Source organism: Myotis yumanensis, unplaced genomic scaffold, assembly GCF_028538775.1.
Source record: "Myotis yumanensis isolate MYYU_CA2020_CCGP unplaced genomic scaffold, mMyoYum1.0.hap1 SCAF_7, whole genome shotgun sequence".
In the NCBI taxonomy this organism is placed as follows: Eukaryota; Metazoa; Chordata; class Mammalia; order Chiroptera; family Vespertilionidae; genus Myotis; species Myotis yumanensis.
In genome coordinates this window covers 32,059,594-32,078,379 of record NW_027223758.1, presented here as the reverse complement: position 1 = coordinate 32,078,379, position 18,786 = coordinate 32,059,594, and the positions used below count along the sequence as shown (strand labels likewise).

Genomic DNA, 18,786 nt, shown 5'->3' with positions numbered 1-18,786 from the left:
GATTGTGAGAGGGATGTCCGACTGCCGGTTTAGGCCCTGTGGGATCGGGCCTAAACTGGCAGTCAGACATCCCCCAAGGGGTCCCAGATTGGAGAGGGTGCAGGCTGGGCTGAGGAACACCCCCCCCCCCCGCCCTGCCGCCGCCCAGTAAACGAATTTTGTGCACTGGGCCTCTAGTCTATATATATAAAAGCCTAAACAACCGAACGACCAGTTGCTATGATGCACACTGACCACCAGGGGGCAGGCGCTCAACATAGGAGCTGCCCCCTTGTGGTCAGTGCGCTCCCACAGCCAACCTCTTGTGGCTGGCCAACAACCTCCCTTGGTCCCTCCCACTGGCCAGCCCCGATGGGCCCCAATCTTGCCGGCCAGGCCAAGGGACCCCACCCATGCACGAATTCATGCACCAAGCCTCTAGTGTTCCTATAACAATCTACCAGGCTCCACCATCACTCCATCTTCTCCCACTCCTCCCCCCTAGCCCCCCCTACCCACCCCCCTCTTACAAAATCCATTCCAGCCACACTGGTCTCCTTGCTGTTCCCCTAATACACACAAAGCATGCTCCAAACTCTGTGCTACCTCTTCCCTCTGCCTGGAATACTCTTCCTCTAGACCAGTGGTTTTCAACCTTGGCTGCACATTAGAATCACCTGGGAATCTTTTTAAAATCCTGATTTCTGGGCCTCATCCTCCAGAAATTCTGTTTCTTTGTTACTAATGTTGTGGCCCCACCCCATAACAAAGAAACAGAATTTCCGGAGGGTGAGGCCCAGAAATCAGGATTTTAAAAAGATTCCCAGGTGATTCTAATGTGCAGCCAAGGTTGAGAACCACTGCTCTAGACAGACATGCCACTCACTCCCCAATTTCATTTGGGTAAATATTAAAGTGTCATTTTGTCAGAGGCCTTTTCTGACCACCCTCACTAAAAGCAGCAAGTCTGCTTCCCATGCCCTCTAGCCCTGTTTATAATCTCTCCACAGTGCTTCTAACTACCTTCATGCTATTAGTCTTATCACTCAGGCCCGGCTGCCAGATTAGGTCTTTACCTATTTAGCTCACTGGCCACATCCCTATTGCCTGGCTTGTTGCTGTTGCTCACTAAACATCTGCTGTAGGAAGAAAGGGTCCTGTGCAGCCCAGCCCAAATAGCTATAGTCTGTCCACCTGAAGAGAGCCTAGGGGAAGCCATCTGAGGGGTCTGCCTTCCTCCAGACATCGGATCATCATCCAAGAAACACCCAGCGGGAAAGTGGATGGAATTAAACAGAGAGAAGGGAAACAGGCTGAAGAAAAGCAAGGCGTGGGAGGGGGCTGCAGGCAAGTGGCCACACCTGCCTGGGGAGCTCAGTCGCTCTCCAATTGGAGTTCCTGAGGAAATGGGGTTGAGGGGACCTTGGTTTTTGTCAGAAGCCAGGCTTCTGACAAATCTGATCCCAAGGACATGATGTCAACTACTACTTAAGAGGATAAAAAAAGAATGCCTTCAATCCACTTGAGGTTGCTCTGACAATGGGAGGCACGTGGGCAGCTGATGTGAGTAACAGGGATATAAGCCTAGCTTTGTGTCAGGACAACTCAACAATCAAGATGACAAAGCTACTGGAGGCAAGGAGAGAGGAGCGAGAATCCACTTGATCCTCAAGGCACATATGTGGCAGGTTATATTCCCACCTCCTCCCTTCGACCTCAATATAGCATGATAGCATGCTATTAGGAGGTGCTTGGCTGGTTGACAGTCAAGTTTTCATTTTCCCTTCTGGCACCATAAAAAGGTGTCACAAGCCTTTCTTTGAGGCCATACTCATGCTATGTTCTGCTAGAAGGCACCAGAAGAAACCTTGAGACCGACATCAAGGCTACTACTGACAGCCACCAGAAGTATTTAGAGGTAGGTAATCAAAAGGAGACACAGAAACTGGATATGGGATTGGGGTGCAACGGGGGAGGGGGGCACACAAGGGACTTCCACCACTTGGAGCAGAAAAACAGAAATCTGTAACAGGAAACAATAATTAAGGCAGCCAGGCAGAGAAAAGCAGATATGAAAACTATGGGTATCATGAGAAACCCTTCTCCCTTCTTAAGGCCCAGGGGGCTTCCTGCCTTTGAAAACCTTTGGACTTTTATGATAATCTCACTGCCCCCCTCCCTGCCAATCATGTTCCCACAAGATGGCTCTGTTCCCAATGGCTTAAAAGCTTTAACTACTACAGATGAAATCTCAAAGTGCTTACCCATTCCTCTCACGCCCCCACAGGTCTTAAACAGGTTCTTCCTGGGAAGCTGGTGGCAAAAACGCAGAGGAACAAAGCCACCCACCTGAGAACAACCTATTCTGTGAGCATGAGACAGAGCTGACTTCTCACTAAGGTGCCTTTGTAGGGCTTATAAAAAAATGAAATAAAAAAGAAAGCTTTTGTCCTAATGCATGCCAGGGTCTTGCTGCTGTTCTGGGAACGTGTGGGTGGGTGCCACCCTCAAGGAAAAACATAGACTTTGAGAAGAGGCACTGGGAGCCCTGATGGTGTTCTAGGTCCCACGACCATCTGTTCTCTTAGAGAAAGGCTCCAGGCATGTTGTGTGGGGACAATTCATCAAGAGGCACAGTGAAATGTGGTCCTGCCTACGTACTGGTGTCCAGTCCTGCCAAGCAGCAGACGACGGGTAGGCTGATGTAGTAGCCAATTATCTGAATGTAGCTACTTTCAAACTGGGGGGTGAGGGGAGGGGCGCAGAAGTCACCGCATCCCCTGAGCTCGTCTCTGCCCAGTTGGCTGCAGGAAGTGAATGAACTGCCCACTCACCCCAACACTGTAACAGGCAATGGTCACTCTTCTCACCCCGCTGATCACAAATAACCATACAGACAAGCTTTCCTCTGCCAGCCGCCTCCCTAGGCTCAGGTGCTGATTGTGGCTTACGAAGTCATTTAAAATGTCAAAACCACCTTCCAGTTTCCTTCACAGGCATCAGGCTGTTCCTTACAAAGCTGGGTTTCAATGCCTCCTCTTCCATAGCCTTTTAAAAGGTTCTAGTCCTTAGCATGTCCACCCACAGAGAAGGGCCAGTGAAATAAGAGCACACTGGAGGGGCTTGTTAAATGCCTTTTGCCCTTCAACAGAGGGCTGCCCCCATGGTCTGGGAGAGAAGGTAAAGCTCGGAAGGGTAGACCTGAGCAACTCAGAGCTGCCTACAGCAGTGGTTCTCAACCTTTTGGTCCTTTAAATACAGTTCCTCATGTTGTGACCCAACCATAAAATTATTTTCATTGCTACTTCATCACTGTAATGTTGTTACTGTTATGAATCGTAATGTAAATATCTGATATGCAGGATGGTCTTAAGCGACCCCTATGAAAGGGTCGTTCGACAGCCAAAGGGGTCGCGAACCACAGATTGAGAACCGCTGGCTACAGCCTACCACCCAGGCGAAGTAACAGAAGAGAAAGGAGAGGAGACAGACTGATCGAAGAGGGCGGCATAGGTAAACACCGGAGACTGCCGCCGTGGACAACCACTTCAAAAATACAACTAAAAGTCGGAGCGGACATCAACCAGAACCACGGGAAGGCTGGCTGAGGAGAGTCTCTTCAACTAGAAGCAAAAACAACAGCATTCCGACGCTCAGCGGAGGCGCAGTGTGGAAAATTTAAAGGTACAGCGGTGCGGTGGTGAGGGTGCGCGCGCAAAGCGGGCTGGCGGCTGAGGGCGCGATTGTCGTTTTCAATCAGGAGCGAGTCTCAGACTCTGGGCTACAGATCCGGGCGAGTCTCTAGGGACCCAGACTCAAACGGGAGAAGCGGGACTGTCTGGCTACGGCCCCTCCGAGGTTTGCAGCGATTGCTGGGACAGAGAGGCAGAGCCCCTGGGGACGGACTGAGAGTGGCCATAGCTGCTCCCTCCCCCCGCCCTGTTGAGCCCGCCCCGCCCAAACCCTGCGCACAGCCATTTGCCGATCGCCTCAGGCAAGGGCTGGACTAGCGCCTCCCCTGAGGACTGAAGTTTTCCCACAGCTGAGTTCCACCGCCAGTCAGTCGGCCTGGTGGTCAAATCCCTCTAGTGTTAACTACAACAATTAAGGCTTGGCTAGAACAAGACTGCGCACAGAGACCACAAGGGGGTGCACCAAGAAAGCATAAAAGATGCAGAGACAAAAAAACATGACGGAAATGGAGGATATGGAGCTAAGAATCGCAATTTTGAGGGCTTGCCATAAATTTGTGCAGAGCCTCACGAAAACTAATGAGACCCTCGATGCTACGATAAAGAAATTAGAAAGTAAGCATACACGGACTGAAATAAAGAATATTATACCCAATAGCAGACCAGAGGAGCACAAGAATCAAACCAAAGATTCGACAAAAAACACCCAATTGGAAAAGCAAAATGAAAAAAGAATCCGAAAGTGTGAAGATAGTGTAAGGAGCCTCTGGGACAGCTTTAAGCGGACTAATATCAGAGTCATTGGAGTGCCAGAAGATGAGAGACAGCAAGATATTGAAAACCTATTTCAAGAAATAATGGCAGAAAACTTCCCTCACCTGGAGAAAGAAATGGACTTACAGGTCCAAGAAGCGCAGAGAACCCCAAACAAAAGGAATCCAAAGAGGACCACACCAAGACACATCATCATTAAAATGCCAAGAGCAAAAGACAAAGAGAAAATCTTAAAAGCAGCAAGAGAAAGAGGCTCAATTACCTACAAGGGAATACCCATACGACTGTCAGCTGATTTCTCAACAGAAACTTTGCAGGCCAGAAGGGAGTGGCAAGAAATATTCAAAGTGCTGAATACCAAGAACCTACAACCAAGATTACTTTATCCAGCAAAGCTATCATTCAGAATTGAAGGTCAGATAAAGAGCTTCACAGATAAGGAAAAACTAAAGGAGTTCATCACCGCCAAACCAGTATTATATGAAATGCTGAAAGGTATCCTTTAAGAAGAGGAAGAAGAAGAAAAAGGTAAAGATACAAATTAGGAACAACAAATATGCATCTATCAACAAATGAATCTAAGAATCAAGTGAATAAATAACCTGATGTACAGAATGAACTGGTGACTATAATGAATCAGGGACATAGAAAGGGAATGGACTGACTATTCTTGGGGGAAAAGGGGTGTGGGAGATGCGGGAAGTGACTGGACAAAAATCATGCACCTATGGATGAACTCAGTGGGTGGGGAGTGAGGGTGGAGGGTGGGGTGGGAGCTGGAAGGAGGGGAGTTATGGGGGTAAAAAAGAGGAACAAATGTAATAATCTGAACAATAAAGATTTAAAAAAATAAAAAATAAAAAAAAATAAAAAAAGACTATCACCTACAAAAAAAAAAAAAAAAGAAAGGAGAGGAGAAAAAAAACAGAGGAAGGAAGAGGAACAGAGGAAGGATGGGAAGGGGGAGGAAGGGGGGGAAGAAGGGGAAGGACCGTGATTCATATCAGCAACCGGAGCTGCACCGATCTCCCCCCTCCACCCACAGCAGGGCGCTGCCGCCCGCCCCGCGCAGCCCCCACCCCCGCCTCGACACCGCCCAGGAGGGCCTTGTACGGGCATGGAGTCCAAGAGGGTCTCCAGGTGCTGGGCTCGGGTGCGAACTCCGGCCGAGGGTCCACAATTCCCTTATTTTAAGATGGAGATGAGAAAAGTCACCTCGTAGGGCAGGGGGACTAAATGCCAAACGCGTTCTGTCAGCCTGGGCCATCAACTCCACGGGAGCTGGGATGTGTCAGTGCCTCAAAGTAAAGAGGTGAGAGACCGCGCAGATGCGGTGTCTCCGCGGCCAGGCTGGGCCACAGCGGGGGCTGGGGAGCTGGGACGCTTCTCCCGGCGGAGGGGCTGAGCCCGACTCCCCGGGCGAACGGCAGCTCCGCAGATTGGGAAGTGCCTCGCCCTTCTAATCGCCAAAGGAGGGAGGGCGGAGCGGGGCTGAGAGTGGGGTGGGGTGGGGTGCGGGCGGGGGCGAGGGTGGGGGTGGAGGTGGGGAGCGGGGTGTCAGCCGGGACGTCAATCCTTTCTGACGGTCCCTGGCCGGGGCTCTGCCGGTTCCTGAGCGTCACCTTGGGCAAGAGCCTTCGCCTCCCCCAGCCTCAGTTTCCTCCTCTGTGCAGTGGGCACAGGGGCAGCATCCGAGGCACAAAACTGCTTGTGAAGGGCAAGATGATACCCGGTCCGAGGTCGGCGCTCACCGGCGCCGGCTCAGCCGGTCGCGGGTTCCGCAGGCCTGAGGCGGCCCCTCGGGGGCGCTGCCCCCCGCCCAGGCCTCAGCCTCCGGCCACGCGGGCCTCGCCGCCGCCACGCCTCAGGTCTCTGCCCCTAGGCCGCCCTCCCGGCGCCCCCCCACCCCACCCCCACCCCACGGGCCCGCCGACTCACCCGTGTAGTGCACCACACAGGTCTGGCCGCGCTTCGGGAAGGTGCGCCCTGAGGAGACAGACAGACGGGCGCGGTGAGCGGATGCGCACGGCGGCGGGGGCCCCAGGACCGTCGGATGCGCCTACTCACCGTCTCCGGGGGAGATGGTCTCCACCTGCACTCCCATGGCGGCGGCGGCGGCGGCGGCGGCGGCGGCGGCGGGCGCGGGGCGGGCGGACGGGCAACGCGATGGACGGCGTGGACCGAGAGCGGATCTGGCGACTGCGCGGCTTTGCCTCGTCCCTCCGCGCGACGCCTGCGCACGCGCGCCCCGCCCTGCACGCCCCGCCCTGCGCGCGCGCACCCCCCACACGGCGCGCACGTCCCCGCGCCCGGGAACCGGAAGTCCGGAAGCCCGGAGGCCCGCGGCTGCTATCTTGCGGAGGCTGCGGTTCGGACGCCGGACCTGCCCCGCCCCCCGCCCCCCGACCCGCTTCCTTTCTCTGAGCGTCCGGTCAAGCCGGCATCTCTTCAATCAAGTTTCCTCATCTGAGAAACAGGGAGACGATGTGGGGCTCCGCCGGTAACCGAATAGGTGACTTTCAGCAGGTTCACGCTTCTCAGTGCACATGCATCCTGTAAAAAGGATGATTGCGAGGGCAGCGCAGATGTGCGTGCATGTTAGCGTTCAATGAACGGTTCACGATGAGGAGCTCTGCTTTTCCATGTTGGAGGAGGAGTCAGTATGTGCCCTGGATGCATTCATTCACGCATTCGTTCATGGCTTATGTTTCCCTGGGGAAACAGCAGGGAAGGAGACAGACTCAGTCCCTGACCTCACAGAACTTACATTTTGGTGAGAGGCAACCAGTACCCACACAGGTAAATGTAAAGTTTCAAATCTGTAAGTTCTGTGAGAGAGCGGCCCCTGACGTTATGTTCTGAGAGACAGACTAGAGAGGCCTGTCTCAGCCTGGAGGGTAGTGACCTGGCCCGCGCACGGAGCTAGGGTTAGCCAAGGTCTGAAGGAGTTGACCGGTGGTGTGCGGGGCTGGGAGAGGCAGAGGAACACGCAGAAGGCACTGTGGCAGGAGGGAGCACTGTGACAGTCTAGGGACCTGCGTGTGCTCCTCGGGTGTTTCAAACATGACTTCAAAGTTCTTTGACACTCTTCCCATCATTTGTGTTCCCTTCCCTACAATCTCAGGGACCTTGTGACTGAAATTGCTGTCTTTCTTATTTTTTTAACTATATTTTTATTGATTTCAGGGAAAGATAGAAACATCAGTGATGAGAGAGAATCATCGATCAGCCGCCTCCTGCACACCCCCCACTGGGGATGGAGCCTGCAACCCAGGCATGTGCTCTGGACTGCCCTGATGGAGAATTGAACCATGACTTCCTGGTTCATAGGTCAACGCTCAACCACTGAGCTAAGCTAGCAGGGCTCTCTCTCTCTTTTAACGGTCCAGAGGCAGGTGGGACAGCTTGGCTTCACGGGCTCTCCAGAGGATTGTGTTCCTTTTACTCGTGCCTCTCCATCTGTAGGATCCTACCCTCCTCTGCATGGTCCAAGCTGACTCCAACATACTTGCATTCCAACCAGTGGAAAGGGTGAGTGAAAGCTTACCCCATCCCTTTAGGTGCATGATCTAGAAGTTGCACACATCTCTTCTCATGTCTCATTGGCTACAACCTATTTGTATGGCCAAATTTAGCTTCTTGTGTGCCCAATGAAAAATAGGAGTTCTGTGCTTATAGGAGAAGGGAAGAACAGATATTAGGAGAAAAAAAAGGCGGGTGGGGAGAGAATCCTGCAATCAGTGTACATGTCCTTGACCGGAATCAAACCAAGGACTCTTTGGTCTGCAGGCCAATGCTCTATCCACGGAGCCAAACTGGCTAGGGCCAAAGAGTTTTAAAATTTTCCGTTACTTTATTTTTCAGTTCAAAGAGTTTCATTTTGTTCTTTACGTATGAATTTGCTTAAACTTTCTATCTTTCCATTTGTTTCTAGATGGTTTGTCCTTACTTCCTGGAGTATGTTTATAGTAGCTGCTTTAAAGACTTTGTCAGATAATTCCAACAGCTGTGTACTCTCAGCATCTGTTGATTGTCTTTTCCTTTGTGAGTTGAGATTTTCATGTTTCTTCATACGTGTTAGCTCTGATCAGATAATCAAATCGATATCCCCTCCTCTGGGAAACTGACCTTTAGATCATTTCACAACTGACATTCTCTTTCACTTAGAAGACATTCCATTTGCTAAGAACAGTAACTTTCCCCTCCAGACTTGCCCAGGATCTGGACTTGCCCAGAGAATTCTCCATGGAAAAAGCCCTCTTAGAGTCCTTTAGAATTTCTGACTCCTCGTCCCTGGCTGCTGATGCCATTTTGGCTCAGCCCATCTGGTCTCCAAATGATCTAATAAATTTATAATCCCTTGTCACTCTTGAACTTGTGCATTCCTCCTTTGGTGACCCTAACAATATGTCAAGTAATATTGGAATATATCCTGAACATTTTGAATGTCATTATACAATATTCAGTCTTTTTAAACTCCTATGGAGAATGGTGATATTTTTGTTTTAGTAAGCAATTAACCAGATTGGGCTTAGGCTGAAAATGCTCCTTGGTTCAGGCTTCTGAATAACTGAGGATTCTAGTGGCTGGATCCTGAGGAGGAGTGGTGGCACAACCCAGGATAAGGGATGCTCGACAGATATGCCTGAGAGGGACAATAATGCTGGCATGAAAATAATACTGTCAGGCAGACTTACAAATTCCTATCAGAAGCTGCTAGATTAGAGTGTCATTCTGTCATAGGTTTAGCAGGCGGGAATACATCAAGCCCAAATGGCTTGATGGAGTTTATTATTTACATGGATGGCAAAAGCAAGATCAGCTATGGTGTTAGCATCCGTAGACCACAAGATGATACTGAAAAAAAAGGGGCTAGGTGACATGAAACCAGAATAATGGGGTCCCAATTCCATGCTGCAGCTAAGCTGTTTGACAGCCTGAAACTGGAAGGAAGGTAAGGTAGAAGGGGATGAACCCCCACCTCATCAGAATCATGGAGGCAGACGAGAAAGAGCCTATGGCTACAGCCTTACTGGGAATAGAAATGGCCTTGTGGCAGCTCCTCTCATGACCACCTGACTTCTCATGTTCCAGGAGGATCCTCAGATGTTCCATCAAGGCATAGGTCAGCTGTGGTCAAGCCTTGCGTACATGGCCTAAGTGGACATGTGCAAAGTTGTCAGGGCACCAGACCAGAACAGTGTCCCTACAGAGATGAGCCAGTCACAGAGAAGAAGAAATATAAGGGACACAAAAAAGTTTCCAGGGTGAGGTGCGTGGTACAGTGGGAAGAGCTATGGGCAGGGAGGCAGGAGTCTGTGGTGTGCTGTCCTAGGCTCAGGGATTGAAGAAGACATGATTCCTGCCTCCATGGAGCTTCTGGGAAGAGATTAAAAAGAAACACACACACACACACACTAAGTGATATGTCTAGGAAGAAAAATAAGAACAGGTTAAAGGAGCATGAGGAGTGAAGGGTATTAATTCAAATACTACATGAGGCCTTGGTTTTAGTTCAAATGTGATGGGAGCCACTGGAGGGTTTTGAGCCAGAGAGAGCCAAGATTTGATTTATCCTTTTAAAGCTTTCCGACTCTCACCAGAGCTTACAGTCTATCCGGCCTATTAACAACATGGATTCTCCGAAGGATGAGAAGGATTGCTTCCATTTCACAGGGAAGGAGATCAAAGCACAAACAGGGGCAGTGGCTTGCCCAGTGGGATCAGCTTCACCAGGATTGGGGCTGGGTGTCCAGGCTCTCCTAGGGCAGGCAGTGCCTGTTCTGTCACAGGTGCCTGGATCGGCCCCCCATTTCCACCCGAGGACTGGTGGCAATAATCAGCAGTGACACGCAGGAGTCCCCACAGTTGGGGAGCCTGAATCCACATTTGCAGTGCTCACACTGGCCTGAAGCCTGAAGTGCTTGAACACAGAGGGCTGGAAGGGGCAGGAGCGGGGACTCAGCAGAGCATCTTGTCAGGCTCAAGGATGTCCTCTCTGGACTGATTCTTCACACTCTCAGGCCTGGGTGCCCTTCCACTTTCATTCCCCCTCAGAGCTTAACTCCTGAGTCTGCTGCCCTTGCCAGGCTGTGAGCTTCCTGGAGCGCTGGGAAGTGGTGCTGAGTGTGGTGGCAGCAGGTGGGGACATAGGAGAACACAGGATTTGTGCAGGACTCCGCACTGCTATGTGCTCCTGTGTGACATTGGGCAGGTGATCTTACACTGTAAAATGAGAGCAGGCCCTCATGCATCATTTGAGGCAATATACTATATTAGAATGGCCTTTTAAAAAATATATTTTTTTACTGATTTCAGAGAGAAAGGGAGAGGGAGAGAGAAATAGAAACATCAATGATGAGAGAGAATCATTGATTGGCTGCCTCCTGCACGCCCCCTACTGGGGATTGAGCCCACAATCCGGACATGTGTCCTTGACCGAAATCGAACCCAGGACTCTTTAGTCTGCAGGCTGATGTTCTATCTACTGAGCCAAACTGGCCAGGGCTAGAATGGCCTTTCAAGAAAGCAGCTGGCAACACAAATCCATAGTGTTAAAAATGTGCTTACTGGACTTCTGGTTGGACAAGATAATATAGACCCAGTTTTCTTCCCGGTTAAGCACAATGATAAACCAAGAGGCAACCTAAGGAGCACTATGACAAGTGGTAAAGGAAAATGAACTGGTTTGGAAGCCCAGGATTGAAAAAGCAACACAGAGGCAGGGCCTCTTATATTTCCCCACTCCAGTGGTCAGCAAACTGCGGCTTGCGAGCCACACGCGGCTCTTTGGCCCCTTAAGTGTGGCTCTTCCATAAAATACCGACTTCTGCGCATGGGCCACGAAATTTCAATCGCACTGTACATGAGCGCCCACGGGTGGTATTTTGTGGAAGAGCCACACTCAAGGGGCCAAAGAGCCGCATGTGGCTCACGAGCTGCAGTTTGCCGACCACTGCGGCCCACCCCATAGAAGAAGGAACCTGGACCTGGCATTCCTCACCCCAGCCTAGCAACAGAAGGTAGCCCAGGTAGGCAGCCCTGGATTGAATGGGAGACCCTCTGCCAGCAACAGGTACACCCAACACTGCTGGCAAGGGGGACTGATGGGGAGCCTCACTAACAGTAAGGATCGGGGGGAGCACTCCCCTTCCCACAGGGAGACACGGGGAAGGTGAGCAGGTGGAACAGGCAGGAGGGGACCTGGCACAACAAGCAACCACAGTAGGTCTGCACTTCCCTCCCCACCAAGAGGCACATGGTGGCCAGGCCTGGGGAAACTCCTTCCACCCTCATGGCAGCTTAAGGAGAGGCCAGTGGAAGACTCTGTAACACCAGATAATCCAAGCAAATCAAACTGTCATTGGGACCACAGCCCACAAAAGTAGGCTGTGTGCTAAACCTAAACAGGGTGATTGCCTGCTAAAATAAAGGATTTAAATAGAACCCAGAGTGAAAATCACCCATAAAAATAAGAATAAAAATGTCACAACTTGAATGAGAACACAATCAACCACCTCCAACATTGAGATGAATTAGATGTTAGCCCTGGTCAAGCAGCTCAGTTGGTTGGAGCATCGTCCTGATGTGCCAGGGTTGCAGGTTCAATCTTCGGTCAGGGCACATGCAAGAATCAACCAATGAATGCATGAATAAGTGGAATAACAAATCTCTCTCTCTCTTCTCCTAAAAAATCAACTAAAAACATAAAAATGAAATTATAGGACAAGGGTTTCGAAGCAGCCATCATAAAAATGCTTCAACAATCAATTACAAATCTCTTGAAACCAGGAAAAAGTAGAAATCTCAGTGATGAAATACACATTATAAAAAAAGAGCCTCTGTTAAGAACTCGTTTAATTTAATATAGATACAGATGGTTACATATAGTAATATTTATGGATATGTGTATATTGTGGGTTAGTAGTCAGGTATATATTTCTTTACTCTGTTCGCTAAGCGGCTCTCAACCTGTGGGTCATGACCATCGGAAAACACATATAGCATATCAGATATTTACAGTACGATTCATAACAGTAGCAAAATTACAGTTATGAAGTAGCAACGAAAATAATTTTATGGTTGGGGGTCACCACAACATGAGGAACTGTATTAAAGGGTCGCGGCATTAGGAAGGTTGAGAACCACTAAAAGATACCCAAAGAGCAATGAGCTTGCCTGGTGCCCAGATCTTGGTTTTCCATACAATTCTCCAAGTAAAGAAACCAGGGCTGATTCTAGGACTGGGATAGGAAACATACAAGATGAGCCTGGAGCATCTTGTTGTGCTGGAAAGTAATAAAGTGCTCAAAACAAAGAAACAAACAAAAAACCCCAACCAAACAGACGAACAAAAAGTGAGGACCTGGTACAGGAAGCTGGGAGAGGGCAGGCGGGCGAGACTGGAATGTCCCAGAAGATGATGGTGGAGACTGTGAAGATGGTGGTGGTGGACATAGAAGTGGAGGTACTGGCAATTGTGCAGATGGTGGTAAAGGTGATGGTGACGGAGGAAGTGGTGGAAGATGGCAGAGATGGTGGAGGAGGAGGTGGTGCAGGTAGTTTTGCACGGTTAGGTGCATTTCATCTTATGACCATTCAGAAATAAACACCTTATTATGGGATCCTCTGACCCTCTTTAAGAAAGGGGCATATTTGAGGTTTTGTAGTGAGACTATATTGAACTTCTTTGTGAATCACTTATTTCCTTGTGTCCACCCCTTTGATTGTGGTATAGACCCCGATGGCCCTCACTGAAACCACCTGACAGAGGTTACTATAACTTGACTCTTGACCTAACTCCTCCTAAAGCCAAGGGTTCAGGCAGTTGGGGGTTCAAATCTTGGCTGTACAGGCCTTTTACATGGCGTGGACCTCACCATGCTGAGCCTGTGTATTCCTCCATAAAATAAGCTAGCCATGGCACCTTTGGGTTGTTGTCAAACTACACGAGGCAAGATACATACAGGGCCTAGCACAAAATTGTGCTCAAATAATGGCAGCTGCTGTTATCATTAGTAGTGGCTGAAGATCTGGTCCTGGCATTGAGGGTGTTAGATGCTCAAGATGGAGGTTGACTGGCCCTTAAACTTCTGAGTCCAGTCCTGTCAAGGTGGGGAAGGTGCCGAGGCACCCCCTGCACACCTTGCTCTCCCACCCCACATACATATCTGCTTTGTTGTGGTGGTATATTTTTGTTGTGGTTGTTGTTAATCCTCAACCGAGTATATTTTTCCACTGATTTTTAGGGAGAGTGGGAGAGAGAGGGGAAAGACAGAAACATCGATGTGAGAGAAACACATTGATTGCACGAGCCCACTTGGGTTTGGGCCGGGGAGAAGCCCACAATCAAGGTATGTGCCCTTGACGGAATCAAACCTGGGACCCTTTGGTGTGCGGGCTGACGCTCTGTCCCCTGAGCCAAACCGGCTAGGGCCATATCTGTTTTAGTTCCACCTTTCCTTAAGTGTCTTTGCTGGAAGAACCTAGATTCCTTTACTGGCAGCTACAGGTGCCCTTTAGAACGATGCCCCCTTGTGGCTGAATGAGAGTCTGCTTTGGGAGAGAGGGATGGACTGAGTTACCCAAACACTACTTCATGGGACACTTTAAGCATCATCACCTTCACCCATTAGATAGGGAGGTCTTATCCCCATTTCACAAGTTCATCCAACCAGTCATTTGTTGAAGACCTAAGATGTGTCAGGCACTGTGCCAAGTTCTCAGAGTCATGGAGCTTATAACCCAGTGGAGGGACAAAGGAAACAAACACACAGAGAGTATATAATGCATCACATGGAGACAGAATAAGAAGGAAAATACAGCAGAGCAAATGGATACTAGTGGTGGGCCAGGTCCTGCAGGGTTCTTCAGGGACCAACCAGGTCACTGCAGTTGTCGATGTGAGAGATGATGGAGGCTGGACGCAGGAGATCGCAGGGTAGGGATGATGAGTGGCTGGATTTGGGATGTATTTGCAGCAGAACCTTAAGAGCCTGTTCATGGACTGGATGTGAGGTGAGCAGAGATGTAGTCACACAGCACAGAAGCTTGCTCAGCTGGGGCCAGATTGGCCACTAGAAGTCAACAATGTGCTTCCCTGTCCTGGCCTGAGAAAAGTGGACCTGGAAGGAAGTGTGTGTGTGTGTGTGTGTGTGTGTGTGTGTGTGTGTGGCGGGGCGTGGGGGGGGCGGGGGGAGGGGGTCCATGAAAAAAAAACACCGACTTTCTTTCATTTGGCTCTGTCAGGGGGAAGTCCTGACAGCAGTTCCTCTGGAAATCCTAGTGGTTGGGCTAGAGAGCAGCAGAGAACCCACACTTCTGCACCAGTTGCTTCCATGGAATGAGTTTAGTCAGCTTGAAGGAGTTCCTGGTGGGGACTAGCATGTTTTGTAGCGCTGGTGGGTACACAAAAGGGCACTGCCGCTTTGGAAGATGCCATCCAAAGCCACAAAGACATGCTCAGCTCTTGCCACACATACCTGCTTCTGAGGAAGCAACCAGATGTGCCCCACACTGTACCTACAGGGTTGTTGGGCATGGTGTGGTTTACAAGACCAAACAGAAACACCACGTATGCCCCACAGTAGAGACTAGTTTAAGCTGAACTTGTTAGGAAGGGCATCATCATAACTAATTTGCCTTTTTCACTGTGGATGTCATTCCATCAGGACATGTCCCATGCAGTGCAATATATTCTTGGCTTGGCCTATTGAACTCCCTTACTTGCCAACCAAATTTTGGGATGATCCAAAATGTCCCTACCAATTAACAAAATGCCTCAGTTGAGAAAGCCCTGAATTCAGAAGCCCCATAACCAGTGGCTGAGTATCCTTTATTTTTTTTAAAAACACTGTGAAAGCCTATCTGTGGGTGGATGAACCTTTCCCTCTGGACCACCTAGAGAGAACCAGGACTGAAACCAGCCTGGATCCAGACCAGTGTGATCCTCGCTCTGTGGCTGACAAGCTCTCTGACCCTGGGATGGTCTGAACTGTGATGGCTGCATTAGATCCCTTCCCCTGGCTGGGTGGGAATCCCAAAAGGCCTTTGTGCCTTTCTAGATGATGCAGGTTGTAAGTGGTGTTTTTGTGATCTCTTCTGATATGTACTAATGAAACTTAAGCAGAAACTCTGATAAATCTTAATAAAAATTTAAAAAAGCATGCCCTGGCAGTGTAGCTCAGTTGGTTGGGCATTGTCCAGTGCACTGAAAGGTTGCCGGTTTGATTCCATCAGGGTACAGACACAGGTTTCGGGCTTTATCCCCAGTAGGGGACATGTCAGAGGGAGCCGATTGATGTTTCTCTCTCCCTCTCCTTTCCTTTCTTCTCTAAAACAAACAAACAAAATCTTTGGGGGAAAAAAAGAAACTCTGAAGCAGGGTAGGAGGGGGTTGAGTGTATGTGTACAGGGCCCGGGTTGGGGACAGCGTGTATGTATGAGGAGCGAGGTTTAGAGCATAACCTTTGGAAGCAGGCAAACCTTACCACTCACCAGCTGGGCTTTAGGTTTTGCACTGTAAAATGGGATGCTTGTGGCACAGACGTACTTACAATGGTTGCTATTACACTTCTTCAAAGCAACCCATTATAAAGCATCAAACTCCGTTGTCCTCATTCTGGTCCAATTCCCGGTCAAGGGCATGTACCTGGGTTGCATGGTCAAGGTGACAATAATTTACAAAGTTTTTCCAGACTGGCATTGTTTCCACAGTTACTACCACCTGCTGGAGGACACTGGCAGATGCTGCAGCCCTGGCAGGCCCCTGCCAATTTGCTATCAGAAGCACCAAGCTGTGTGTGTCCCTTTCTCGGGATGGGTCTTGGGGAAATCCAAGCCATTCCCCAGCTCTGGATATAAGTAGTGTTGGTTCTTGGCTTGTTGCAGGGTGTGAAGCAGGATTGGTGATGACTGCTTGGAAAAGAGGATTGAGGGACATTGATTCAAAACCAGGAGATTCTGAGTCAGTGTTGATTCTAAGTCTGTGCTTCACTTAATTGGGAGGTGGAAAGGCTTTCAAGACCCCAGTGACCCTCCTTTCCCAAACTTGCACAGAAAAAAACCACACTTATTTATGGTGGAGGTCTGTATCCGACTGCCTAAGTTGCTGTGAGTCTGAAATCAGTGGGGCAGAGAACTGTGAGGCGGAACCTGCACACCAAAGCCAGGCACTTACATTACTCTTACTCTCAAAATTTTACTCAGCACAGGCCTCCCCTCCCCTTTCAACATTTGATTTGCCGCACACATCATTATCGAATAGCTAGGTGAGATATATATATATATTGCTAATCCTCACCAGAGGACATTTTTCCCATTTCTTTTTTCAGAGAATGGAAGGAGGGAGGAAGAGGGACAGAAACATTGATTGGCTGCCTCCCGCATATACCCTGACAGGGCAGGGGACCAAATCTGCAACCCAGGTACACGCCCTTGACCGGGAATTGAACCTGAGATCCTTCGATGCGCAGGCCAACACTCTAACCGCTGAGATACACCAGCTAGGGTGCTCAGTGATATTTTGATGATTTCTCACTAAGATACCCTGACTCTGAACACAGGTTGGCATGAGCTGTTTCCCAGTGAAAAGATACCCCATCTATTCCCTAGGTACACACTTCTGCACATGGAGTAAAGCAATGGCAGAGCAGCTGAGAATCACCAGGGTGACAATGGCCCAGATGATGAGGGAGGAAAGGCCCGGGGCAGACAGGTGAAATCAGAATCTCAACTGGTTTGAATTTCCCAGGGTTTGAGCGAAAGGAGCACAGGGAATATTTATTTTCATCTGAAGGAGTCATGTGCATCTATATCTGGGGGACTTTTGCTGCTGCCTGGTTTTATCTGGGCAAGAGATTTGTCCTTATGGGAGTAAGTGGCTTCAAATCCTCTTTCTACAAGTCCCCCACTTCCTTCCTTATAAAGGGGGAAATCCTCCACTAGTCATCGTGGGAGAGGCAAGTGGACATACAAGTAGATGGGTATTGTGGGCCACAAGCAATTTTTATGCAGGAAGGTTCTTCTCACACGCCCTGGAGAGAAATTATTTTAAAGCAAACAAAGCCTACTTCAGTGAGAGAGGTTCCCTGGAACATGCTGGTGATATTCCTTCCATTTTTTTAGTTGTTTTTATTTTTTTTCTTTAAAGTCCATTGATCGTCACAAAAACCAGGAAATGCAACTAAGGAGAAAACAAATGTCCAACGGAGATCTAAGAACCCAGAGCTACGGAGGAGACGGCACTGGACTGCTGGGTGTTCAAGAGGGGGCAGGAGGGGCAGTCTCCACGGGGCAGCTGGCCATGGGAAACACAGGAAGGTGAGGCCACCTGGCAGGGCCGGGTGGTTATGTTAATCGTTGCACGATGACGGCGTTGAGTAGGTTGGCTTCCTTAAGGGTCTGGTTCTCATCAGCCAGCTCTTTGTTCGGGAAAGTAGTCATGAGGACAAAGCTGGTGGCGGCCATGGCCGGCCGGGCGTCCACAATGAAGAGTCGGATGTCACTGATCCTGGTGGAGCAGGGGTGAGTGGGAAGTGGGTGAGCAGTGCCCTTCTCTGCTGCCAACAAACCCCACCCTGCAGCAGGATGCACCACATCCCCCAAGCCCCCTCCCCTGGCCCTGTCTTCTAGAGAGTGGCCAAAGCTCTCCTTTGGAAGCCCATCTGAGCAGGCCACTCCCTTGCCTGAAACCCTTCAGGGTTACTCCCATTTTCTTTGGGAGAAATACCCATCTCCTTACTGTGGTCCCAAGGCCTGACCAATTTTACACCACCCTCCTTCTCCTTTCAGTTCTTCTTCATGCTATGCTCCCTGCCTACATTTGGGTCCCTCTTTCTAGAGGCTCCTCTGCCTGATTCTTTTCCTGTAATCCTAATCAAACCTTAGGCCTCAGCTCAAATGCTGCCTCCTTAGGGCAGCCTTCCCCCCAAGCTCCATCCCCTGATCATACTCCCACAGTACTGATCAAGTTTGTAATCAAACAATTTTGGGATATGATTAAGGTCTGTCTCCCCCTGTAGACCATGAATTCCACAAGGGCAGCAAATATTATGTCTCTTTTAAAAACCACTAAAACTAGTGAGAAGAATTACTGAAGGTCAGCAACCCTTGAGTGCCAGGAATCCCTACTCTAGATACTGCTTGTGTCCTGAACCTGGTGACCACAAGAAGAGTCATCTGAAACAGCCAGCCTTCTCCCCTAGAGTGCTTAAACAGAAACTTCTTTCTACCTCCAACACTTAAAATTTATGCGATTCACAATCTGGCACATCTAAGGGCGTAGACATCCATGATACAGTCTGAGACCTCCAGCAGAGTCCTCTTACCCACCAGCTGGTAA

At 49.7% G+C, this 18,786-nt stretch overlaps 2 protein-coding genes and 1 long non-coding RNA gene across 3 annotated transcripts in view; 1 reads left to right on the top strand and 2 right to left on the bottom strand.

Moving 5' to 3' along the window:
* The window catches only part of FKBP1A (FKBP prolyl isomerase 1A), a 32,781-nt gene extending 26,145 nt beyond the window's left edge, over positions 1–6,636 (bottom strand). Inside the window, exons 1-2 of the mRNA XM_070420070.1 lie at positions 6,513–6,636; positions 6,384–6,431 (exon numbers count right to left, since the gene is read on the bottom strand). Of these exons, the coding sequence (XP_070276171.1) occupies positions 6,384–6,431; positions 6,513–6,549 (85 nt within the window). The 5' untranslated portion in view covers positions 6,550–6,636. The remainder of the gene's footprint in view (positions 1–6,383; positions 6,432–6,512) is intronic.
* Positions 6,637–6,876: 240 nt separating this feature from the next.
* On the top strand, positions 6,877–8,795 carry LOC139014506 (uncharacterized). The gene is made up of 3 exons (XR_011472237.1): positions 6,877–7,244; positions 7,632–7,976; positions 8,380–8,795. It is a non-coding gene; the product is annotated as an uncharacterized lncRNA (long non-coding RNA).
* A 3,500-nt stretch (positions 8,796–12,295) lies between these two features.
* The window catches only part of NSFL1C (NSFL1 cofactor), a 31,442-nt gene continuing 24,951 nt past the window's right edge, over positions 12,296–18,786 (bottom strand). Inside the window, exon 9 of the mRNA XM_070420069.1 lies at positions 12,296–17,955. Within this exon, the coding sequence (XP_070276170.1) occupies positions 17,793–17,955 (163 nt within the window). The 3' untranslated portion in view covers positions 12,296–17,792. The remainder of the gene's footprint in view (positions 17,956–18,786) is intronic.